This window comes from Gracilinanus agilis, chromosome 2 (genome assembly GCF_016433145.1).
Source record: "Gracilinanus agilis isolate LMUSP501 chromosome 2, AgileGrace, whole genome shotgun sequence".
Taxonomy (NCBI): domain Eukaryota; kingdom Metazoa; phylum Chordata; class Mammalia; order Didelphimorphia; family Didelphidae; genus Gracilinanus; species Gracilinanus agilis.
This window is the reverse complement of record NC_058131.1, coordinates 153,837,299-153,864,636: the sequence shown is the minus strand read 5'-3', so window position 1 is coordinate 153,864,636 and position 27,338 is coordinate 153,837,299. Positions and strand designations below refer to the sequence as shown.

The window sequence follows — 27,338 nt, the reverse complement described above, 5'->3', positions numbered from 1 at the left end:
TTAGGATATTTATAACACAAATTCTTTCTTCAAAAAGAAAGTTGGAAGGTATAGAATACAATGAGCACCAAATAGGACCACATGCAAAAAAAAAAAAAATAATTTTCAACTGACCATGTCTTATCTAACAGGAAATGAATAGTGACTAATGTGTGGGATATTTCAGAAGCAGCTGCCTCTGGATGATCAGATTGTCACCTAGTTAACAGAAAGGTCTGTGGTGAAGGTCATTCCTGTGGTGAGGTTGGAGAGGAGCTAGGTTTAAGGGAAGCATAGCTCACAGTGTAGTACATAGCTGGAGGGGAGCAGAGCTGGAGGGGAGTGGAGTGCTTGGATCACTCTTCACCCCCTCTCCACACATGCCTTTCATCATCTGCCCCTCTGCCCAACAGCTCAGTGGGAATGCTTCCTCCCTCCTCTGTTTGGGGTAAGTGGAAGGAGGGATGGGGAGAGGGCATGGCATGTGGTCTCTGGGAGTGGGGCACAGCATTTGGTCTGAGGGGTGGAATGGGATGGGGCCTGGCACTCCATCTCTAAAAGGTTTGCCGTCACTGCTATAGAATCTCTTTGATGCTATATCCAAAACAACTCAAAAGAGTTGTTGTTCAGTCATTTTTCAGTCATGTCCAATTCTTCATAACCTCATTTCAAGTTTTCTTGGCAAAGACACTAGAGTGGTTTGAGATTTCTTTTCCAGAACATTTTATAAGTGAGGCCCTAAAGCAAACATGATTAAGTGTCTTGCCCAGGGTCACATAGCTAATAAGTGTCACATTTGAACTCAGGAAGATGAGTCTTCTTGACTTCATGCTGGCCATTCAATCTATTGCACCACCTAGCTGCCCTTGATAGAGGCTGACCTAGAAAGGCACACAAGAAAAACCAAGTAAATGAAAAATCTTAGCAAAGGCACTGGGATGAGCAACCCATTGAATTAGTACATATATCTTTGAGAGACACAATAGCTGAACAATGATCTGGGCCCAGAACTGAATGGGAGATAAGTCCACTATATCATATTTGGGGAAACATGCAGTTCTTTCAATAACACCAATCTCCCTGTGCCAAAGTCCATTTATTAAATGCCAGTATTCTCTAGTGGTGTTACATGACTAAAAATCACAGCACACCATTATCCCAGTGGAATCAAAATTATATGTGATGGAAGCAAGTAGACGGCTCAGTGGATTAAGAGCCAGACCTAGAGATGAGGGGTCCTGGGTTCAAATCTTTGCCTCAGACTCCTAGCTATGTTATTTAACCTCCATTGCCTCGCCCTTACTGCTCTTCTGCCTTGGAACCAATATATTGTATTGATTCTAAGATGGAAAGTAATGGTTTAAAAAAAATTATAGGTTATCCAAAGAGCATAAAGAGTTTATAGTACATACTAACAAGGACTTATTTGCAAGAAGAGGCAGAGAAGAAATATGCATGGTCATGTATTACTGGAAAAGAAGTGGGATGATCACATAGGGAGAATGAGGCAATGATAGCCAGGCACCTTGAGTGTTAAACTGGTACCATAAAATATTCTCAACTCCACACAGCTGCCAAAGTGACTTTCCTAAAGTGCAAATCTGACCATGTCATTCTCCACCCCACCCCAACTCAATTACCAACAGTAGCTCCCTATTACCTCCAGAATCAAATACAAAATTCTCCATTTGGTATTTAAAACCCTTTACATCTCTCAGCAGTACTCTAAGCTCTAGAAACACTGGCCTACTTGTAATATGTTGCTTGGACATGATTCTCCATCTCCTGATTCCAAGTATTTTCTCTGACTGTCTTGTGTGCCTGGAATGTTATGCCTCCTCACTTACATCTCCTACCTTCTCTTTTGTTGTTGTTGCCTAGTCATTTATAGTCGTGTCTGACTCTTTGTGACTCCATTCCAAGTTTTCTTGGCAAAGATCCTGGAGTGGTTCTCCAGCTCATTTTGCGGATGAGGAAAATGAGACAAACATGGTTAAGGGACTTGCCTAGAGTTATAAAGGTAATAAGTATCTGGGGCCAGATTCGAATTCTGGTCTTCCTGATTCCCTGGTCTCCCTAGTTTTCTTCAAAATTTCAGCTCAAATCCTACCTTCTACAGGAGGTTTTTCCTTCTATGCCAGTGATTGCCCTCTGAGATAATCTTCCATTTACTCTGTGTGATCATATATGTCCAATTATTTTCATGTTGTCTCCACCATGAGAATGGGAAATCATTAAGGGTAGTACTTTTGCTTTTCTTTGTGTCAGCAGTCCTGGAACATAGTAGGTGCCTAATAAATGCTTGTTTATTGACTTATTGATTTAACGACAAAAATATTAAAAGATCTAGACCAGTGGTTCCCAAACTTTTTTGGCCTACTGCCCCCTTTCCAGAAAAAATATTACTTAGCACCCCTGGAAATTAAATTTTTTAAATTTTAATAGCAATTAATAGGAAAGATAAATGCCCCTGTGGCCATCACCGCTCCCCTGGATCACTGCAGCACCCACCAGGGAGCAGTGGCACCCACTTTGGGAATCACTGATCTAGACCAAGGGGCAGTTGGTGGCTCAGCAGATAAAAGGCCAGGCCTATAAACTGAAGGTCTTGGCTTCAAATCTGGCCTTGGGCACTTCCTAGCCATGGGACACTGGACAAGTCACTTATCTCTGATTGCCTAACCTTTACTGTTCTTCTGCATTAAAAACAGCACTTAATATTGATTCTAAGACAGAAGGGAAGGGGAAAGGTCTAGACTAGCAGAAGGCCTCCAGTGGAGAGGGTAAATCTTCCACAGAGGATTTGAAGGAGGACATGGACAAGACCCACGTGGATTGAGAAGACATGGAGGGCCTGTGGCCTAAAAACAGTGACAAGATCATGGCTACATCAGCTTTACATGCAAGGAAGTCTGCAGACTTCTTTTGGATCTAGCCTTTTCATGGTGGTCTCCCTGTGTTCTCTGCCACTTGTAGCATTGCTCCAATGGTTGACTGTCCTACTACCCTAATGTGCCGGCAGTGCACTCTATTAAGGGTGTGGTGCCAACCCACTGCCCTAGTTTAGTAGGTGTGGGTCCCGAGGTGGGGCATTGGCATGCTGCCCTGATGGGAGAGATAAGACCATAGTTATTACCCTCAATGATTAGGAGTGATCAAAGAGCTAATGCTGAGCACGCTAGGGTCAAAGAATAATTTCTCCAACCATCTGCTGACACCTATTAGGTTATCATGATTCTGCAGCCAATGGGATAGTGTCCTTCCTTTGTGGCCAATGCCTTATATGCTTTACTACCCACTTTCCTCCCCACCTTAGTCTCTAGTCTTCCTTTGAATGAATAAAATAAACCTCTTGCTTGCTCCTCCTTCAGGTTTGTATTTTTTAAATAAGCCCTTACCTCCTGTCTTAGAATTGATACTAAGCATTAGTTCCAAGGCAGAAGTGTGAGGGCTAGGCAATGGGAGTCAAATGACTTGCCCAAGCTAGGAAGTGTCTAAGGCTGGATTTGAACCCAGAACATCCTATCTCCAAGGCCTGGCTCTCTGTCCACTGAGTCTCCTTGTTGCCCTTAATGTTAACACCTTCTCTATGAATACCTTCTATCTACTCCAGATATTTTATACATGCATTGCTTTTTGCATGTAATCTTTATCATTAGACTATAAGCTCCTTGAGGTCAAGCACTTTGTATTTCTTTGTATTCCTGGCACTTTACACAGTTCTTGGCACACACGGTGCCTGGCATGTACTAGGCACTTCATAAATGTTTATTGATGTAGTTGATGTTTAATAAATGGTTGTTGTCCAACTGACTTGTCTGACTCTTGAGAAAGTCTCTAAGTCCCAGAACTGTTGCAAGTGACTGGAAAAGCTTTGTTGTTTTGTGTTGTCATTTTTCAGTTATGCCCAATTCTTCATGACTCCTCTTTGGGGTTTTCTTGGCAAAGATTCCATAGAGTAGTTTGCCATTTCCTTCTTCAGCTCATTTGACAGCTGGGTACTTATTAACTCAGAAGTGGTTATGACTGTCCCTTGGGGAGGATTTGGAAATGTCAGCAACAGTAGCTTTGGTTTCCGGATTGCTGCAGACTTTGTCCAAAAGGCACATCAGCCAGTCTACTGCCAGCTTTTTTTATCTTTTCTCTTATCCTCTGAGATATATCTGCAATTTCTCCTGTGTGTGATGATACTGCCTGCTATATTGTAGATTTAGAGCTAAATTGCACTTACAGCCCTTCCCATCCAGCCCTCTCATTTTATGGTTGAGAAAACTGAAGCCCAGAGAGGGTAAACAACTTGCCCAAGGTCACACCACTAGTAAGTCTCTAAGATAGGAGTAAACCCAGTGGCTCCTAAGAGTCTAATACCCGCTCTACAACACTAGGTCTTCTTGATGCCAACCTAGATATTGGACTTCCTGCCCTCCTTCCTCCGTCCCTCCCGCACTATACACTTTCAGAGTTGTCTGTAACATTTATAGTTTGCAACGTTTGCCCATCACAAACGTTTTTCTCCCTGTGGCCCTCTTTGATTTCTTGTATTCCTGTCACATTCTATTTTGCAAAATGGTGATGAAATTTCAGTTACTCGGTTCAATTTGACAGCTATTCACCAAACACCTACTATGTTCTGGGCATTGTGCTGCCAGGTGCTAAGGAACCAGAGACAAAAGCATGAACCCCGTCTTTGATCTCAGAGTGTCCAATTCTGCTGCAGAGAAGGGAGACGGTATACACCGTGTATACTGATCGACAGCAGCCATAATAAATGGAATAACTGTAACTGAAATATAGCAATATAGTAATAGCAATAGCTACCGTGTGTCTATAAAGAGCTTTGTACAGAGTATCCAAAAAGTCTAAGATATTTTTAAACCTCAGTAGTTATTAAATAAGTGTTTAAAGGCTATTAAAAAAAAACCCTTACCGTCTGTCTTAAAATTGACACTAAGTATTGATTCCGAGGCAGAAGAGCCATAGGGATGAAATCATTGGGGTTAAGTGGCTTGCCCAGGGTCACATAGCTAGGAAGTGTCTGAGGCCAAATTTGAACCCAAGACCGCCTAAGTCTAGACCTGACTCTCTGAGCCACCTAACTGTCCTGCTAATCGATAGTTATTAAAAGCTTTTAAATGTCCTAAGACTTTTGGAGTACAACATGCTATTAAAGCTTTACACTACATTAAAACTTTTGCAGGGGGCAGCTGGGTAGCTCAGTGGATTGAGAGCCAGACCTAGAGACAGGAGGTCCTAGGTTCAAATCTGGTCTCAGACATTTCCCAGCTGTGTGACCCTGGGCAAGTCACTTGACCCCCATTGACCGCCCTTACCACTCTTCCACTTAGGAGCCAATACGCAGAAGTTAAGGGTTTTAAAAAAAAATAACTTTTGCAGACACATTGTATATCTGATCTCATGTACATATTACAATATATCATATATTTTACATACTACATAGTATTACATGTTTGCATATGTGTTATAATTCATACCACATAACTATAAACTCTTTAATGACAAAGATCATAACTTAATTATCTTCTGTCCTATAAGGGTCAACATTGTGCTGCAAGTAAAATAATTATTTTATAATTATTTCTTTATATTTATTAGTTATATTTCTTTGTAACTATATAATATTAATTTTGTATATTAATATATTTAATAGCACTGGTATACATATTTAATATATTTCTTTATTATTATATATAAATGTTGCTGTTCAATTGTTTTTCAGTCGTGCCCAACTCTACATGATGCCATTTGGGGTTTTCTTCGCAAAGATACTGTAATGGTTTGTCATTTCCTTCTCCAGCTTATTTTACAGATGGGGAGAATGAGGCAAAGATGGTTAAGGGACTTGCCCAGGGCCACATGGCTAGTAGGTATCTGAAACCAGATTTAAACACAGAAAGATGAGTCTTCCTGACTCCAGGCCTGGCACTCTATCCACTGCAATGCCTGCTGCTCCTATGATTGCTGAGCAAATATCTGTCTCTGCCGCTATTAGAGGCAGCTGGTAGCACAGTGGATAAAGCCTGGAGACAGGAAGATAAATTGAAATGTGACCTAAGATGCTTATTAATTTCAAGTATGATCCTGGGCAATTCACTTAGCTTCAGTTGCCTCAGTTTCCTCAAAAATAAAATAAGGATAATAATGACACCTTCCTCACAAAGCTGTTATGAGGATCAAATGAGATAATTTGAACAAAAGCACTTAGCACAGCATCTGGCACATAGTAGGTACTATATAAATGCTCATTCCCTTCCCTTAGAGAAATGATGGGCAAACTTTTTAAAGAGGGGGCCAAAGGAAAGGAAATGCTCATCTGTCAGTCTGTTTCTAAGGCAACTCTTTTGAAGTTTCATCGTATTGTATCCTCCTCATTGTATTCGTCAGATTAGGAATAATGTCTCCTGGTGACATAGAACATTTCTAGGTACCTTCATCTGACCCTAGGGCTGTAGTTTGCCCATCACTGCCTTAGAGGACTGTCTCTGTTGACACCATCTTTTTTGCTCTTCCTTGGTATCTCTATTGTTCTCAGTCATCACTCTCCATCTCTGTCTGACAGTTTCTTGATTTAACACCCTTTCTCTTTCCTTTTTCCTCAAAGCCTTAAGTCCTAGAATAGTATTCTTCCTTTTTTTTTTAAACCCTTATCTTCTATCTTAAAATCAATACTGTGTATTGGTTCCAAGGCAGAAGAGTGGTAAGGGCTAGGCAATGGGGGAGGTAAGTGACTTGCCCAGGGTCACACAGCTAGGAAGTGTCTGAGATCTTATCTGAACCTAGGACCTCCCATCTCTAGGCTTGGCTCTCAATCCACTGAGCCACCTAGCTACCCCCAGGGTTCTCCCTTTTTGCGCCAATGTTCCTCTTTGGTTGAGAAAAAAAGGCTGCATGAATTTATTCCTCTATGAAATGAAGGGTTTGGACTACAGTAACGCTAAGGTCCTTTCCCAGCTCTCGTATTTTATAACATTCTGCATGTGAACCAGAGCTCTAAAAGGTCTCTTATTACCTCTCTGACCTAGGAAATATGTGAACCAGCAAGTCTGTAGAGAAAGACTAACTGTTTTAGGTTAACCTCTTGTATCAGGCTGAAAGATGATTCTGTCCATTCCTGGAACAGTAGGAAGCAAAAGCTAAACTGAACTGGGATGACAGAGCCAGGATATGGAAGCTCGAGAGTGTCCCAGGTCAGTTCCTCCCGAGCCAAATCCATAGTGTTGCTTCATTCATTTGTTTGAAATGTTGTGAATTCCTAGAGAAAGACACCCCCATCCAGATGGAAGCACAAAACTGACATCCAAAACCAAAGAGGAAAGCTTGGCAGTTTAGACTCCCTCGGGGAATCACCCACACCAGTATCCCTCCCATTAGCAAAAACAGTGACAAACCAGAACACCCAAGTTATAAATTTAATACTCCTGCCAGAGCAAGGCCACATTTACATTATCTATAACCAAAGCTAGCCCTAGATGGTCCAGAGCACCACGGCAAAACACAGAGAGTACTACCTCTCAGATACTCTCATCACAATGAAATTAATAACAAAAATAAATAAAGATAAAATAATAATAATCATGGTAGCTAACATTTCTATAGCATCTCTTATGTGCCAGGTATGGTGCTAAGTGCTGTCCAGTTATGATCTCACTTAATTATATTAAAATTAAATTAGATTAAAAGGACCAGTTAAGATATATGTATGTTTTGTACAACATGCATGAAACCTAAATGTATGCCACCACACAATTATAAACATACACAGTATGTGCATGAATATACATGTTTGTCTTACGTCTAAAATGTGCATGTGTGTTTACATGCATACACTGTGCATGCTTATAACTGTGTGGCGGCATACATTTAGGTCTTATACATGTTGTATAAAGCATTCATATATGTTATGGTGCAACTAGGTGGCCCAGTAGGTTGAGTGCCAGGCCTGGAGTCAGGAAGGTATGTTCCTTTGTCTCAATCTAGCCTCAGATACTTACTAGCTGGGTGACCCTAGGCAAGTCACTTAATCCTGCTTGCCTTAGTTTTCTCATCTGTCCAATGGACTGGAGAAAAAAATGGCAAACCACTTTGGTATCTTCGCCAAGAAAACCCTAAATGGGATCACAAAGAATCAGACACGACTGGAAATCATTCAACAACAAATAGCATACATATATGGTATCTCTACTAATATAATTTATAGTTACTTACATACACTTGTGCTGTATATATTTATATATGTACTTCTTATCTCTCCCATGTGAATATAAGCCCCTCTGAGGAGAGATTTTTTTTTCCCTTCATACTTTCTAGAAAGGTTACTTATCCCAAGAAATGATTCCAAAAACTTCCCTTTTAACAAAGAAAAACAATTAAGGAAACAAGGTGACATAGTGTCCATGTCTGACAGCATTCCACACCCTTAACCCCTCAACCTTCTGTCAAAGGAGCTAAGTGTTTTTCGCCATCTGTCCTTTGGAACCCATAGTGGTCAGTCTTGCCAAAGATGTTCCAAATAAGCTTATCCAAATCGCTTCTCGAAGTCTGGGTTCCTCTGTTCTATTGTGAAATGAAACAAATCATCTCTCTTCCCATATATTAGCCAATAACAGAAAATTCTTTTTCTCAATAAACTAGGAGGGGAGGTAAAGACAGACTTGGAATGACTGATGGTTTAAATTGGTGGCTAAGCTTCAGTACGACGGAATGCATCTTCTCTGTGAATGATGAAATTTGTATGATCTAGGGCAAGAGATAGAAAATGAGGTCTTGGTGCTGAGCTGCACTTCCTGTCAGTCTCTCTGAATGGAGGAGAATAGGAAACCACAATGATTTCCTCTTAACTGGAAGGTTCAATGTATAGGTCTTCTCTGCATCAAGTGGGGACCAGAGAGGGGAGTGGGGCAAGGATTGTATAGAAGGAAACTGAGAAACGCTGGCAGAGAGGGAGGAGCCAAGATAAGAATTTAGACAGTTGTTGTGGTATAGATGTGGGAAAGTGGAAGGAAAGAGAAGGGAATGAATGTATGTCTACTTTGTGCCAGGCACTGTGCTAAGTGGTTTTTTTATGAGGATTATCTCATTTGATTCTCACAACAGCCCTGTGAGATAGGTTCTATTCTTATCCTCACTTTACATCTGAAGCAAACAAAGGTTCAGTGGTTTGCCAGGATCACACAGCTAGTAAGTGACTGAGATCAAATTTGAACTCAGATTTTGCTGACTCTATTCACAGAACTTCCTGCTGCTGGATAGGAGCCCAGTATTGAGTTGGGTTCCACACAGACTTTCTTTCTCTCTGATCTTTTTCCGTCTCCCATCCTTTCCTTTCCTCTTCCCAACCCTAAGATCTCTTCTGAGAGTGTGGGAGGGTGGCAGAAGGAGGGAGAAATTTCTTCTTTATTTATACTGCCTTTCATCAAGATGTAATTACCTTCCTTGTCTCTTTTAATGAAATCTACTTTTGCTTTATCTTTATCTGAGATCATAATTGCTACTCCTGCCTTCTTTGTCTCAGTTGCAGCCCAGTAAATTCTGCTCCACCCTCTTATCTTTACCCTGTGTATGTCTAGCTGCCTCAAGTATGTTTCTTGTAGACAACATATGGCAGGATTCCGGTTTTTAATCCATTCTGCTATCCACTTCCTTTTTATTGGTAAGTTTATCCCATTCACATTCTAAGTTATGATTACTGTCTATATGTTTCCCTCTGTTTTTACTTCAGAAGAGGAAGAAATGAATCTGGGCAATGAGCAGGAATTCTGTATTAATCACCAGAGACCATTCTGAACCACATATAAATGATTCAGCTGTAGGGTAAGGAGGTTTTGCCATCATCCCAATGTAGTTATGTGCATGAGAGAGGAGGAAGATGGAATTTTAATCACAAAAGCATTCTGATAATTCTGGGAAATATTCATATGGGAAATATTCTGAATCAGAGATCCTTACTGGTAGGCTGCAGCATGAGTCTGTCATAAAGTAAACTAGCTAAAAACCAAAAAGCTAAAAACCTACCTCTTGGAGCTAGGACCACTTCTTTTTGCTGGTGATGGTATTCCTTTCAGTTCCTCTGTTTTTAAACTACTTCTGAGAAGGTAGGGGGTGAGGTAGGGATGGATCCCTGCATAGCCAAGGAGATATTCTGGCTATAATTCCAAGTGACCATCCCATCTTCTCAATATTCAACTCAACCTTGATCCTGTGGTGAAGCAGGTTCATCAATGAAACCCAGTCAGAGAAATAAAGCGAGGTGATAAGGTATTATCCTAGGGCAGTTATGGGCGAACTTTTTAAAGAGGGGGCCAAAGGAAAGGAAATGCTCATCTGTCAGTCTGTTTCTAAGGCAACTCTTTGGAAGTTTCATTGTATTGTATCCTACTCATTGTATTCGTCAGATTAGGAATAATGTTGCCCAGCCAAATAGAACATTTCAGGGGGCTGCATCTGGCCTTCTAGCCATAGTTTGCCCATCGCTGTCCTAGGGTGCTGGCATTCAGGAAGTATACTTCAAACCTGTTCTTATGATTCCCAGGCCTCTGCCAGACTACTCCCTATGGCATAACTGCCCTATTTTCTTTCTCTGCTCAGGGCTATCACAGTGAGTGCTATCACAGTGGTGCTCCTCTCTTAAACCATTTTCCATTCTTCACCATAGTTTCCCATCTACTGACTTCCTCATTTTTGACCTTTACTGCAGTCACAGGGATTGGAGGGTCAAGGGCTTTTTAGGAAGTAAGCAGCTCCCTTTCCCATTTTAACCTATGTGAGTGAGTTCAACTGATCTCAGCACCACCATTCCCTCAAGACTGAATTTGCCTCCGTTATAAGAATCTCTAGTTATAATCCTGGATCCAGTATTGCCCTTTCCTCAATATCATAGCCTTAATGCTCAGAAATTTTCCATTTAACTGGGAGTGGATAAGGGGCAAGGAATAGAAGATCTAAAGTATTCTAAAGATGGGAAATATCATAACCAAAGTTACTGAACAGGAGAAGATGGTGTAACTATGAATGAAAGCAAATATAGATCACAAGACTATTTCCAAGAATGTCAGTGGACAACGCTTTATTCACTCATTTACTCAATGCAAAGTATTTAAAAAGAAATAATGTGAAAGTAAGATTTGGAAATGTAAGAATGGTGTCAGCTCATAGTGACCTTTGAATCCCAAACTAAGGAACTGGTATGTTATCCAAAGATAATAGAAAGCAATTGAAAGATTTTAAGCAGAGATGTGAAATGTTCAGAACTTCACTGTAAATATAAGTATGTTTGTCTTGTCTCTTCCATTAGAAAGTAAGCTCCCTAGGAGTAGGAATTTTTTTCCCTCTTTGTACTCATACCCTTAACACCTTAGTATGATGCCTAGCAAACAGTAGGCACTTAATAAATATTTGAGGTTTGATTGATCATTCTCTGCTAGCGTGGTAGCAATGAGAATTGAGAGCTCTTCAGTGGTTCCTTTCCTATTTTTAGTGACTTACCCCTATCTTTAAAAATAAAAGAACCCCTCCCCCCAAAAAAAAACTTCATTTGAGCCTACAGTGCTCTTAAGCCATTATGCTATATCTCTCCTCTTTTTTGAAGTCAGTCTCCTAGAAAAAAAAGCTGTATGCATTCACGACTCTACTTTCTCATTACTGTCATCTCTACTTTCTCACCTCCAGCTTATTTCTCAATTCTTGCAATTGACTTACCCATATTGGGTCCAACAAGATGGAGGTCTTAATTCTTGTGATCTCTTACATCTTTCCAAAATAAAAAGTATATTCAAGAGATAAAACAATTTTGACTATTTTCATAGTCTAAAACACAAACAACCTGATGAACCAGCAGCAGAAAATATTACTTTCTTTTATAAGTTGGATTTTACCTTTTTTTTCCAGCACTGAATTCTCTTCCTTCTACCTCCTCATTGAGAAAGCAAAAAAAAAAAACAAAACAAAACAAAACAGAACAGAACCCTGTATTACAAACATTTTGTCAAGTAAAATAAATTTCTGCTTTAACCACATATATGTTTATATATATGCTTCATTCTGCATCTTGAATCCATAATCTTTCTATATATCTCTCTATAATGATATAGATACTTTAGTCTGTATTCGGACTCTATAACGTCTCCATCTGATATGAGTAGCATATTTCATCAAGAATATTCTGAACCATGTTGATCCTTGTGTAATAAGAGTTCCCAAGTCTTTCAAAATTATTTGACTTTATGATGTTATTATCACTGTACAAATTGGTTCTGCTCACTTCATTTTGCATCAGTTTGTAGAATTCTTCCCAGGTTTCTCTGTAACCATCCCAGAGAAGGCTAATACCTTCAACTATTTGTAATCTGACTTCCAATTTTATCACTTAACAGAAACTACTCATGTCAAGGTTACCATTGATCTCTTAATTGCCAAACTTGATGACTCTTTCTCAGTCCTCCTCCTTCTTGAGCTTGCTACAGTATTTAACATGATTGACCACCCCCTCCTCCTAGACACTCATTCTTCCTGGGTTTTCATGACTCTATACTCTTCCTGGCTGTCCTCCTACCTCTCTGACCATTCTTTTTCACTTTCCTTTACTGGATTATTCATGTTCCATTCCTTATGCATGAGTGTGCCCCAGATCTCTGGCTTGGACTCTCTTCCCATTTTTCTCAGTTCTCTCTTGTTGATTTAACAAGTATTCCTGGGTTCAATTATCATCCCTACGCAGACAACTATTATATTTACAATCTATTCCTGAGCTCCAATTCTATGTCATTAACTGCCCATCAATTGAATATCTTATAGGCATCTCACACTCAACATGTTCAAAATAGGAATCATTATATTTTCCCAAAACCCTTTCCTATTCCTAACTTCCTTATTTCTTTCAAGGGTTTTAGCAATGACCTGAGTCACTCAGGTTTATAAGTTTAGTGTTATCCTCTACTCTTCCTTCTTCCTCACCCTTCATTTCTAATCAGTTTCCAAATGTTGTATATTCTACTTCTAACATTTATCCTGTATCTGTCTCCTCTCTATTCACACAGTTACTCTCTTGGTTAAGTTTATCATTCCTTTTTTGCCTAGACCAGTGATGACAAACCTTTTAGAGACCGAGTGCCCAAACTGCAACTCTCATGCTCCATGTGAGCCACTCCCTTACCCCAGACAGGGGAGGAAGTGTTCCCATTGGGCTGTTGGGCAGAGAGGTGGGTGATGTGAAAAATGTTCTCAGACATGGTGGAGAGGAGAAGGAGAGCAGCCCCTTCTGGCATGTATGCCATAGGTTAGCCAACACGGGCCAAGACTATTGCAATAGCATCCTAATTTGTCTCCCACAATTGGGTTCTCCCTTTATATTCCCCACACTTAGCACAGTACCTGGCACATAGTAAAATAGTTAATAAAGGCTTTATTCATTTATCTATCTATATATCCAATCTTTCTACCATACAACCACCAAACTGATATATATATATACATATATATATATATGTATGTATATATCACTATACCTGACCATCTCATGCCCCCTGCTCAAGAAATTCCAATGGCTCCTTCTTGCTTTTAGGATAAGATATAAATTCTTCCTTACTACCTCACTCTAGACCAGGGGTCGGTAACGTATGGCTCTTGAGCCATATCTGGCTCTTTTGAGGGTCAGATATGGCTGTTTCTGCAGGAGCCATAAAGTCAATTTTATTTCAGGTGCTGTTACAGGAGTGTGTACAGCTCTCATGAAATTACATTTTAAAAAATGTGGCATTTATGGCTCTCACGGCCAAAAAGGTTGCCAACCCCTGCTCTAAACTGTCTTTTTTGGCTAAATTTACTCAACTCATGAAATAAGTAAATCAACTGATTATGTTCTATTATGAGCATTCCATGTTTTCTGTATTTTTGTGAGGCAAAAGAGAGGCTTTCCTGTTCATAATGTGCATGTTACCTATAGTGCATGTTCAGTAACTAGTAGTCACATGTATAAAGACCTAGTTATGAGCTACATCTGAGATTTCACAGGGAAAATTCTGAGTGGAAGGAAAGAAAGAAAGAATTATTATTTGGCAACCTCCAAAGATTAAAACCAGTCTGTATAAATGTAGAGCTTGAGGAAAAAGTTCTTGATGATTACTAAGTACTTTACAAACATGATTTTATTTGATCTTTGCCTAGACTGAATAAGGTAGGCATAGTTTTTGCAAATATTTACATATGAGATGGAGTAACTAAGGCTTTGGTTGCTGAAGTGATTTCCCCAAAATCATTTAGCAAATAAGTCACACAATAAAAAGAAACAACAACCAAAAAAAACAGACGAGAATAGAAAAGTTTGAATAAAAGTGGGTGGGGGGAAACCAGAAGGGTCAGAAGCCTGGGGTTGTGCCCAGAAAGAGTAGACACATAGGCTATACCAATGAAATATAACAGGTTGGAAGGAAGGGGCTGGACAACTTTGAGGTAGCAACAACATGATAACATAGGAAGATGGCACATAGTAGGTATTTGATGAGTACTTACCCAATGAATGAATTAGTGAGGGAATAGGCAAGCACCCAAAAGGTAAGGGGTGCTGGAAAAAAAAGGTTGGAGAACTACTTTCTTAAGGTCCTGCTCACATCATGAAGAAAAGTTCTTAACATAGCGCCTGACATAGAGTAGACATTAAATAAATGGTTATTGATCCACTGGTTGAAGAAAAATGCCAAGACTCAAAGTTAAGGCTACCCAATAAGTCCACAAGTTCACCAGAAATTCATTCGTTCATTCACTGAACAAGCCTACTGTGGGCAATATACTGCATTAGGCACTACAGTTTATATAAATAGATAGATGGAGAGAGAGGGAGAGAGAGGGAGAGAGAGAGAGAGAGAGAGAGAGAGAGAGAGAGAGAGAGAGAGAGAGAGAGAGAGAAAGAGAGAGAGAGAGAGAGAGAGAGAGAGAGAGAGAGAGAGAGAGAGAGAGAGAGAAATACACACACAGAGGATGTCAGTGCAATCTTGAGCTTATTAAAGCTTTAAACCGCACTAAGGCTTTTGAGACAAGAGATAGTGATAGAGTTCTGTCTCTATATAGATATAACCTATAAAGAATTATAAATCCTAGATTCCTAGAGTTAGAAGAGGTCTTCGAGGACATCCAATCCAACCCCTTTCTCAAGCGTGAATCCTCTCTGCAGCATCCCTGCTTCATGTTAACCAGCCTTCTACTTAAAGATCTCTGGTGACCAGAAGCTCACTTCCTCATGAGACAGCTATTGAATAAAGCATGGCCATTGTTCCTGGGGGAGCTTATAAATCAATAGAACCCTGGCTCCCTCTATTCCTTTTGTAAGGTGGTTATGGGAAAGTTGAGGAAGCTAGGAGCTGACTCAAGAAGGAGTTATTTGTGTCTGCATCTTCCAGGCTCAGAACAAGGAGACTGGGGTCTTGGCTGCAGCCAAAGTGATTGAGACGCAGAATGAAGAAGAGCTGGAGGATTACATCATGGAAATTGACATCTTGGCTGGCTGTGACCATCCAAACATTGTCCAACTACTGGATGCCCTTTACTGGGAGGGCAAACTGTGGGTAAGTGGGTGGAGCTTACAAGGACTAAGCCGTTCACGATTGTATGTGATCAGAGCATCTGTATTGCTTTCACGGTTAGCTTGTTCATGGAATATATGTAGTCAGCTAGATAGAGGCCTCTCCATTTGAGAGTCTGGAGGTCTAGCTTACAGTCCTCATTCTATCCTTGCTGTTGTTGGGTGACTTAGTTCATGATACAATAGCCACCCTTTTTATGCCTCAGTGAAATGAAGGAAGATGAATTCTTTGGGGAAAAAAAGGACAAAGGGAGACGGAAAAGGCTGTGATGGTGGTTACTGCCCACTGATCTAGGGCTCTGATGCTGTTCAGCTTAAACATTAAAGCCCTGAAACCACAAGAAAGTTGTGGTCAAACAGAGGTCATATTAATATTTATTTACTTGTATTAAGCCTAAATTCCACTATTTACATCATAATAGTTTCTTGAACTCCACCCAATTGGCAAAGCATGGAGTTGTTAAGAAATGGCAAATTTTAGGTCTTGATCAATGACACATGTAAAACCCAGTGGAATTGCGTGTTGGCTACAGGAGAGGGGGTGGGAGGAGGGGAGGGAAAGAATATTTATCATTTAACCATGGGAAATTTTTCTTAATTAAGCAATTAAATAAAATTTTTTAAAAAGAAATGACAAATTTGGGGCAAGTAGGTAGTTAGGAATCAAGAGCTAAACCCAGAGATGGGAGGTCCTGAGTTCAAATCTGACCTCAGATACTTCTTAGCTGTATGACCCTGGGAAAGCCACTCAATTCCCATTGCCTAACCTTAACCACTCTTCTGCTTTGAAACCAATACACAGTATTGATTCTAAGGAGGAAAATAAGAGCTTAAAAAAAAAAAGAAAAAGAAATGACAAATGTTCTTTAGCCTTCTCATAGTCTACTAAAGAGAAAAATGCAATATGGTTGTTCTCTTTAACCCAAAGTATTCCTGAATCACAGGACTCGTGGAACAGAAGAAAATAAACCCAAGATACAATCTGAGACCTTAAGTTACTAAATTCCAGGGGCATGCCAACTAAGAGTCTCCTAGATTAAAGGAGAGGGGTGGATCTTTATTAGGCTCCTGGCTTGGGTTCATATCGTCTCTCTCCGAATTATCATTCTTGGCCAACTGGGTAGAGTTCAAGAAATCACTTTAATATAATACAAGTAGGCTAGAAGCACAAGTTTAATACAAGTACACAAATTTCCAGCATCCAATATGATTAGAGGATCCAGCTTTGTCCAACATAGGGGATATACCTTCTTCAGTAACATGCAAGGGCAGGGGCCCAGCAGGACAGAGCCGGTCCTGCTCTGAAATGGTTGAGAGGAAGAAAGACAAAGGCAAGGCATCTAGGTCTTTTATCAGCAAACCATGGGTTAGGAGTGGGCATTCATGCCAGAAATCAGTAGATAGTTAAGGCAGAGTAAAAGCTATAAACCAGAAAGTCATGACAAAAGGCAGGAAATCTCTCCCTGGTTACCTGTGGTCACAAGCAGTCAAAAAACTGGAAAGAAGCCACCAACCCTGACAAGGTAAACTGGAGTAGCAAAGTCAAGAAAGGCAAGGACCAGAAATCCAGGAAGTCAGGTAGGTAAAAATTCGGCACCAGCAATCAGGTCCTATGAGGTCCTAAGGGACAGTTTGTTTTCACCAAAGGCTGCTATCCTTGTTTCAGGAAGTGAGAACAGCAGGTTGGAAAGTAAGATACTCTGTCTACAAGTGTGCTTTGATCAATCCTGGGGCTGGAACCAGTTTTAAAGAGAAATTTTTAAACCTAAGACTCTCCTCAGTCATGGATTTCCTATGCCTGTCTCACCTCTTCATCTGGCCCCAGCCCAATCCAGAGCTCCTTCTCTTTGCTCCAACTCCAAGCTGGGTGCTTCTCATAGACTCTTTTAAAAATTTTTTTTATTTAAGAATATTTTGCCATGGTTCCATGATTCATATTCTTTCCCTCCCCTCCTCCCTGCCCACTCCCGTAGCCAATAAACAATTCCACTGGGTTTTACATGTATCATTGACCAAAACCCATTTCCATATTATTACTATCTGCAATAGAGAGATCATTTAGAGTCTATATCCCCATTCATGTCCCCATAAAACCATGTGATCAAGGAGGTGTCTCTTTGACTCTTCCTTGTTTTCTAACTGTTCTGCTCCATTTCTCTAGGTTCCATCCTAAATTTCTGGCTCACACATCTGTCTCCACCCTGTTTGGCTTGGTCTTCCTCTTTTCTGTGTTCTGACTCTTTTTCATCATACCCACCTGAAAACAATTTATTTTGCCAGTTTTTTTTTCATTTCTTGAGCACTGTGAATTTGCATTTACAAAGTATCCCATCATAAAGAAATAATGAAGGAAGAAGGCAAGGGAAAAGTGATTCATATTTACATAAGTAGCTAATACAAGTAAATTTTGTCCCCATTTTACAGATGAGGGAACTGAAGCTCAGATAAGTTAAATGACCCACCCACAGTCATACAACTAGAAGAACCAGAACTCACCCTTCTAACTGCCAAGTCTTGTTATCTGTGTGACCCTGAGCAAAGTCACTTAACCTCTGTTTGTCTCAATTTCTTCAACTGTAAAATGGGGTCAGTAATAGTACCTACCTCCCAGGGTTGTGATGTAAGGGGAAAAGGGGGTTTTGGGGGAATATATTAAAGACTGGTCTCCAGGGGGGGAAATCCCCAATTAAGGAATAACCTCAAGTCAAAATTGACTTTTATGGAAATTTATTTACAATTAAGAAGAGGAAAAAGAAATAAGGAAATAAGAATCTAACACAGTAGGTAAATTACTTTGAATCTCTAGTTAATCCTGGTAGATCTAATTAACCCAAGCCAAGAGTCAGAGGACCAGAGGTCCAGAGGGCTGGGGGAGGAGGGTCGGAGGCGAATGAAGCGAAAGCTTCAGTTACAGAGTCTCTATTAAAAGGAACTTCCTTAAGAGAAGTTCAGGAAGATTCCATCTTTAAACTCACTGCGTGGAATTCCAAAGGAAGATTTAAGAAAGGTCTCACCAAGGTCTCAGAGTCCCAGCCAGCATTCCTCCATGAACCAGAAGAGCTCCTTCACCAGAAGACCCCCTGACTCACTCAACTCTCTCTTTTTAAAGGGTCACTTATGCATCATTTCCTGTGCCTTCCTCCTAGTATGTGTGTCCAATCACAACAGGCACTTCTCTTAGGACTGCCTAGGGGTCAGTCAGTTGATTCTGATTCTTCACTCACTCTAGCACACATGGGTTACAGACCTCCCAAAATTGGAGATGTTTTCACCTTTGGTGATTAAATCTAAAGATGGGCAGTGTAGAATTAATCTAATTATCATAGTTGTGAGGATCAAATAAGACAACATTTGTTTAAAAAAAAAAGAAGGTACTTAACAGAGTGCCTAGCACACAGTAGGCACTATATAAATGCTTATTGCCTTCCCCCTCCCTTAAGTTATACATCCACAGTCTCATAGCTAGAAGAGCCAGGATCAGACTTCTGGCCCCCAAGTCCAATGCCCTTTCCACTTTCAGAACTTGCTCTCCTTGAAGATAAAGATGTTCTTTCCCCCAATATCTAACAGAGCTTGCAACAAACTAGCACTTATGCTTTTGTTAGATCATTCACTAGTAGAGAGAAGCGCTATGGAATAATAGAAAGATTTCTAGACTTGAAGTCAAGAAGAACCCAGAGTCTCTGATGCTTGCTGGACAGTCACTTAATCTCTCTGAGGCTCTGGTGATTCCTTGAGGCTATGCTGTAAAGGTATTACAGTCTGCAACATTTGGGTAGGTAGGTCTATCTAGAAGGACCATGAATACATGCATGTGGGGATGTACATAATGTGATGTAGAGCTGTATTTGAAGAACACCTATGGGTGGATAGGTCATGGGATCATTCATTTAGGGCTGGAAGGGAATTTAGAGATCAGAGTCTGATCCCCGCACTGTAGAGAAGAGGTAACCGAGTTGTCTTAAGGTCATGGAAATTGTAGGGAGCAGAGGTGGGATTCAAACACAGGTCCTCAACCTAGTGCATGCAGTGGGCTGTGTAGGTAAATGTGAGAGGGGTAAATGTTAGAGTATATATACATACACACGCACACACTCTCACGGGTCAGGTGTATGTCAGAGAGGAAGATGTAGCACCAGAGAGATCCAATAAGACATTTGATTCTTCCCTCTCCTCCTCTCTTTGGTTCTCAGATTCTCATTGAGTTTTGCCCTGGGGGTGCTGTGGATGCCATCATTCTGGGTGAGTATATTCCTTAGGCTATCACTTCATCACAGCCTAGTAGTCCACCATTCTGATGATATAGCACTTGAAAAGTGCCTGTCCCCAAGAATCTCTGGTGTTCTTCAAACTCCCCCATGGCCTTGGAATCAAGAAGAGCTAAATTCAAATCTTGCCTCTGATGCTTTATTAGCTGTGTCACTCTGGGCAAGTGATTTAACCTGGCAGCCTCAGTTTCCTCAACTGTGAAGTGGGAATAACAATAGTACCTACTCCCAGAACTGTCTTGAGGATCAAATGAGATAATATATGTAAAAAAAATTTAATGCTCAATAAATTTCTGTTGAATTGAATAGTCATATATAACTAGACAAATGGCAACTCACTCAGTGAGTGTGACAGTGCTGGTGAAAAATATAGTGATTCCTGTGATACATTTTGCAATGTCAGCTAAGCTAATTGACAAGAAAATCATTTTGTTTTTTTAAAAACCCTTACCTCCATTCTTAGAATCAATACTAAGTAATGGTTCCAAGGCAGAAGAACTATAAAGGCTAGGGAATTGGAATCAAGGGCACACAGCTAGAAATGTCTGAGGCCACATTTGAACCCAGGACCTCCTGTCTCCAGTCCTTTCTCTCTATCCAATGAGCTACCTACCCGCCCCTATCCATGTGGACTTCTAAAGCATTAGGGATTTGCAAACCTTAAAGCACTCTCCAGAATGTGCCAAAAAGTTTTTGGGACACTGCATAAATGCTGGCATGAGTACGATGATGATGGAGGTTGGGGACCTGGGTCTAGAATCTCCCTCTCTCTTCCATCATTGCAGAGCTGGAGAAAGGGTTGACCGAAGTTCAGATCCAAGTGGTCTGCAAGCAAGTGCTGCAGGCTCTGGAATACCTCCATGCGTCTAAGATCATCCATCGGGACCTCAAGGCTGGGAACGTCCTGCTGTCTTCTGAAGGCTATGTCAAACTTGGTGAGTCAAACCCTGGGCCATTCTCCCAAATTCTCCCCCAACATTCCAGGCTCTCTCACAAGCCTTGCAATTTCCTAATTTGAACCTTTAGACAACTGTGTGAGGTACATGCTACAGGTATTTTCAAAATGATATAATTGATAAGAACTCTAAGATTGAGAAGATCTGGGTTCAAATTCTGTCTCTAACATTTATTAGCTGGCAAGTCACTTAACCTGATGTGCCTCAGGAAGTTCACTGATATTTCTCTTACTAATGTATTCCTATTGCTAACTATATAGCTAACATTTATATGTCACTGTACGGTTTGCAAAGCACTTTACACATATTATCTCCTTTGATCTTCACAACAATCCTGTTGGTTAGGTAGATGGTATTATCAGCCCCATTTAGGGGTTTTCTTTACAAAGATCCTGGAGGAGTTTGCCATTTCTTTCTCTAGCTCATTTTACAGTTAAGGAAATTGAGGCAAACAGATTGAGTTCCCAAATATCTGAATATCTGAAGCTCAATTTGAATTTTGCTCTGAAGGTCTTCTGATCTCCATGGCCAATGCTGCCTCCATTGCCTTTACCCAGCTGCCTCTAGGTAGGGGAATAAGACTTACATTAAAGACCTTACAGGGTTGTTGTGAAGAAAAGATTTTGTAAACCTTAAATTACTCCAAAAACGTAAGTTATTTTTATGTGTTACTAGAGTCATGTAGACAGTGAAGCAACCTAATTGCTAAACAAAGTAAGGACAGAGTAAGACTCAGTCTCCTCTGCCCTTCCCCTAAAGGAAAAAATTAAATCATATATTTGTTGAGCTCCTCCTGTCTGTAAGGCATCGTATTAGCCTTGAAAGAGTATACAAAGAATGACTAGCAATCCAATTAGGCTGAAGCAGAGTATCTAACAAGGAAGAGAGTAGATGTCAGGAAAAGGCCTTGATTGCCAGGCTAAGGAGTTCAGATTTTGTCCTATAGGCAGCTGAGAGCCACTGAAGGTTTTTGAATAGAGAGGAGTGGTCTGATCAAAAAAAGTATTTTAATAAATGGATTTAATAAAGAGTATTTTAATAAATGACAGTATCTGCAGAATGAAAGAGAGCCCAAAGGCAGGAAGACAAGTTGCAATTATTGCAATAAGGTCATGTGGAAGATAATAAGGATCTAACTTAAGGCAGGGGTCAAGAATGAACAGGCCTCGGTGGCAGAAATAAATGGCCCCTAATACTTTATACTGACTGAATCCACAACAAATTAATGTTATATAACCTCAACTCGGCCCTCACTAAAGCAAGGCAATGATTTTATACTTCCCTAATCATTTCACTAACCCTTTCACCAAAGAGGTTATTCCAAACTTCTTCATCCCTCCTGAAGCCTCCCACAGCACCACATCCCCTCAATCTCAGCCACGACCTTGCCTCATAACTTCATTTTTAAAAAATGAAGTCAAGGGGCAGCTGGGTAGCTCAGTGGATTGAGAGCCAGGCCTAGAGACGGGAGGTCCTAGGTTCAAATCTGGCCTCAGACACTTCCCAGATGTGTGACCTTGGGCAAGTCACTTGACCCCCATTGCCTACCCTTACCACTCTTCTGCCTTGGAGCCAATACACAGTATTGACTCTAAGACAGAAGGTAAGGGTTTTAAAAAAAAAAAAATGAAGTCAAACATGTAGAGCCCAGTGGAATTGTGCATTGGCTATGGGAGGGGGATGGGGAAAGGAGAGGAAAAGAACATGAATCTTGTAACCATGGAAAAATATTCTTAATTAATTAATTAATTAAAAGTTTCCCCAAAAAATGAAGTCAAGAGCTTCCTCTTTGGAAGTCTAGAAATTATGACTGGATCCAACATAAATCCACACCATCAGATTTTAACTGGATGCTTACCTTTGAAATAGCAACCTTTCATTTACCTAGGATTAGTTCCCCCTCAAATGCCTCACAGTAGTTATTCTAGATCATTTCCTCTCAAGCCCCAAATTTCATTCAAATTAATTTTCTTCAACAAATTATAGAATTGCTTTCTTTATTGAGAAAGATCTGCCTGTTGTAAAATCCCTTATCTCTCCTACTCCACACATCAGAAACTTTCCCAAATCTTCACACATTATCTCCTTCCTCCATTATCATCAAAGGAAATGACATTCTTCTTTGACAGCGTTAACTTTCTCTACTTATAACCCTCTGGGCTCCTTTCCCACCTTTCCTGATCAATCATCTTCTCTTTCAACTTCAATTTCTCTTCTACTAATTCTTTGTCCACCTACAAACATGCTCCTATCTTCCTTACCTTAAGTGAAACACTCTCTTCGAGCAATGTATTTCTTTCTCTTCCTGTTCACTGTTAAGCTTCTAGATAGTACACTCTGTATTTGCTACATCTTGACACCCCCTCATTCCTCAGCTCCTGAATTCTGACTTTTCTGTCCCTCTCACACTAATTAAACTACCCTTTGGAAAAATACTATCTCTCAATTGTACAATCTATTAGTTTTTCTCAATGCTCATCTTCCTCTAACTTTCTCCAACATTTGACACTATTAATTGTTGCATTTTTCTTGATACTCTCTCTTTCTCTCTATTTTTGTCTTTTCTCTCCAACCTATGACAATCTTTTAAAGTTCCTCTTGATGGGCCATCTTCTCTCTCTAAGTGGAGGTGTAATCCAAGACTGTCTTTTCTTCTTGCTCTAAAATCTAAAATCTCTTCCTTGGTCATTTCAAACCCTCCCTTGGCTCCAATTATCTGCTCTCTAATATAGATGACTCCCAAATTGACATATCCAGACCTGATATCTAGTTCCAGGCCTGCATTTCTGGCAATCTCCTTTTGAATGTACAGCTGGCACTTTAAACTCTACATTTCCAAAATTAAACTCATCATCTTCCCCTATAGAACCTATATTTCCTCCCAAATTCTCCATTTCTAGTGAAGACCATCATCCTCCCAGTCATGCAGGCTTAAAACCCTGGAATCATCCTTGACCTTTTTCCTCACCTGGCAACAAGAGGTACCAAATCCCATTGATTCTACCTCCACTATACTCCTATAATCTCTTCCTTTCCACTCACCTTGCTGCCATCATACCTCAGGCCATTATCATCTCTTGCCTTTGTTATGTTATTTAATTGTTTTTCAGTTGTGTCCAACTCTGTATGACTCCTTTGGGGGTTTTCTTGGCAAAGACTCTGAAGTGACTTGCCATTTCTTTTTCTAGCTCATTTTACAGGTGAGGAAACTGAGGCAAATCATTAAGTAGCTTGGCCAGGTCATATAACTAATAAGTGTATGAGGCCAGATTTGAATGTAGGTCTTCCTGACCCCAGACTATCCACTGCACCATCTAGCTGCTCCCATCTCTTGCCTAGAGGATTGCAATGAATTCCTGTTTTCCTCATCTCCTTCTTTTCCCCACTCTAATCCATGTCTCACACACCTGCCAAAATAATCTTTCTAAGAAAGAGTTCTGGCTCTGGCTCTCCTCACCTTAAAAAGCTTCAGTGGCTCCCCATATAATCCAACCTTTCTAAATACTTTAAGGGAAGAGACTTTTCTGTGTTCCCAATATCTAGTATGATGGCTTGCATATGTCGAACATAATGGGTAGTCAACCACTATTTAATTGCTGAAGAGAAATAAGAAAATCCAGAGGCCAGAAGTTGGAGGAGATAAATAAATTTGTGGATATAGCCAAGGGTATTTAGAGACTCACTGTATGGGGGATGGGGAAGAGAAGAGACATTCCATTCTTTATCTCTCACTTTGTCTCCTCTATCTCTTTCCTTGAGATAGCTGATTTTGGAGTGTCAGCCAAGAATTCCCGCACTTTGCAGCGAAGAGCTTCCTTCATCGGGACACCATACTGGTACAACTAGAGGGCCCAGGGAGGATGACAAAGTTCCCATCTTCCAAGGAAGCCCATAGCTCCATCTCAGGGATGGGATGAAGGGGGAGGTTGACTGAGATTTGGGCATCAATCCTTATAACACAGAAAGGTTCACCAGCTCTTTCCTTTTAGTTCTAGTCTCTTAGTGAGGAAAGGAACAGGATAGATACTTGAAGGTAATCGAGGGGCCATTAGCAAGGTCTCCAAAAAGAGTCCTCCCGGGTAAAGATATGGGAATGACCCAAGTCATGTTCTAAGAAGGTACGTGTTACAGATAAATCCAAGGGCTAGGTAGGGAATCTGGAAAAGAAGAAAACAGAGCCTACCTATAATTAGATAGGGAAAATGAGCAAACAAAAAAAAAGCACCTAACTCTAAAGAATTTTTATGGAGACAAAGAGCAAGGTACAGACACAGAAAGGGACAGTGAAAGCAAAGGAAACACACAGAGTCCAAAAGAAAAATATGGATTGGACACAGAATCTGGAAGAGCTCAAAAAAGACTTCAAAAAACAATTAAGAGGGTTAGAGGAAAAGTGGGGAAAAGAAATGAAAGTGATGCAAGAAGAAATGGACCAATTGAAAAAGGAGAACCAAAAACTGAGAGAGGAAAATCAGGCCTCAAAAATCAGAATTGACCATCTAGAAACTAATGATTTCATTAGAAATCAAGAAACAATAAAACAGAATCAAAGAAATGAAAAAATAGAGGAAAACATGAAATATCTTATTGAAAAAACAACTGATCTAGAAAATAGACTAGGAGAGACAATCTGAGAATTATTGGACTACCTGAAAGCCATGATGAAGAAAAAAACTTGGATATCATATTAGAAATTGAGCTGGAAGGGATCTCAGAGCCATTGGGAGTCAGAAGATCTTGGTTCTAATCCTTGTTCTGCCCCTTGCTACCTGTGTGACCTTCAAGTGAACCATTGGACCACAGTTTCCTTTTTAGTAACATGAGAGAATGGATCAAATGGCTTAACAGGTCTCTTTTTGCTCAAGATCAAGAATCCTGTAATCTTTTTCCCCTGATTATTTTTTGGGGGAAGAATAGCTTGTTCCTCTGGCCTGCCACCAGAACAACCAGATTTTCCTCAGGGACCTCCAGCAAAGACTACTTAAGGAAAGGAATGGGGATCTCAGTCATCAGTCTACTGACCAAAATGACTAACTACCCTCCCCTCAATCTTAGCCTCTTGGTTTCTTTTCTTTTGGTAATGTGCAGAGGGTAGAGGGAGGGAGTCAATCAAGGAACCAAGTGGGGCAGGTATGATGAACTCTTGCTTCTGTCTATAGGATGGCACCCGAGGTCATCCAGTGTGAGACATCCAAGGAGGCCCCTTATGACTACAAGGCTGACATCTGGTCCCTGGGGATCACGCTGATAGAGATGGCTGAAATGGAGCCACCCCATCACGAGCTGAACCCCATGAGAGTGTTGCTAAAAATCCACAAGTCCCCTGCACCCACTCTGCGCTATCCTCAGCAATGGCAAGTCCTCTCTCTCTTCCCCTCTCATCATAATTGAGGCATGGGCAGTACTAAGAAAAAGAGCAAGCTAGATTGGAAATGGTCAGCACTTAGAGAACTAACAGATCCAGAGGAGATGCCAGTAGCAAGCAGTAGGCAAAGGTGTGGGAAATCAGGGAGACAAACACCAGGAGAGTAAGAAGAGGCAGCAGGGGAAGACAGTCACAGTAAGCTGGTCCTTGGGAAGTTTTTCATGGCTATTAGGATTTGGGGGCAGGATTTTAGGCTGTGAGAGGATTTGAAAGGGAAGAAAGAACCTGCAGACCTGACCTAGTCATTCTGCTTCAGTAAGTAGCTGGTCCAACCAGAGGCATTAGGGTGAGGACTTCCCTAAGTTACTTTCTCTCCTTTGATACACTACTAGCCCACTCAATTCCCAAGGACACAAATAGTAGAAATCATAGGAATTCAGTGAATATTTATTTGTTCACTGACTGAAGGAACAAGTCCCTTGCCAAGGTCCCTGTGACTTTATCTTCCTCCATATTGCCACCCTTGTACTTTCACCAGGCTCAGGATATAGATGGCCAAAAGACTTCTCCCCTTCCTGTTCAACTCAAGTCAGCAACAATTGATTGGGTTTAGAGTCAAAAAATATAGATTTGAATCTCAGTTCTGAGGAAGCTGGCACAACTTGTTTTACTTATCCAGAACTTGGTTTCCTTATCTATAAGGCCAGAAAGTTGGACTAAGTGACCTCTGAGATCTTTTTCAGCTCTATCTCAAAATAAATTTATTATCCCATGGTCCTTTTAAGAGTTTATTGGAGGGGGCAGCTGGGGAGCTCAGTGGATTGAGAGCCAGGTCAGAGAAAGGAGGTTCTGGGTTCAAATCTGACTTCCCAGCTGTGTGGCCCTGGGCAAGTCACTTCATCCCCATTGCCCAGCCCTTACCACTCTTCTGCCTTGGAACCAATCCATAGTATTGATTCTAAGGTGGAAGGTAAGGGTTTTAAAAAAGAGAGAGAGGGAGTTTGTTAGAAGAGCAGCTAGGAAGCACAGTGGAATAGAGCTCTAGACCTGAAGTCAAATCTGGCCTCAGACACTTCCTAGCTGTTATAAGGATGATGTTAGAAAATAGGTCTTGTTATATTAGTTTAGCTGAAGCTAAAGCCAGAAGAAGCTGGCTTGAGAAAGAATTAGAGTTTCAAACAGAG

General features: G+C 40.6%; 1 protein-coding gene across 1 annotated transcript in view; it reads left to right on the top strand.

Moving 5' to 3' along the window:
• The first annotated feature begins 4,001 nt into the window (after positions 1-4,001).
• Positions 4,002-27,338, top strand: part of LOC123233403 (serine/threonine-protein kinase 10-like) — a 52,263-nt gene continuing 28,926 nt past the window's right edge. Inside the window, exons 1-6 of the mRNA XM_044659517.1 lie at positions 4,002-4,082; positions 15,342-15,548; positions 19,759-19,807; positions 20,619-20,768; positions 24,553-24,625; positions 25,949-26,143. Coding sequence (XP_044515452.1) covers positions 4,002-4,082; positions 15,342-15,548; positions 19,759-19,807; positions 20,619-20,768; positions 24,553-24,625; positions 25,949-26,143 — 755 coding nt within the window. The remainder of the gene's footprint in view (positions 4,083-15,341; positions 15,549-19,758; positions 19,808-20,618; positions 20,769-24,552; positions 24,626-25,948; positions 26,144-27,338) is intronic.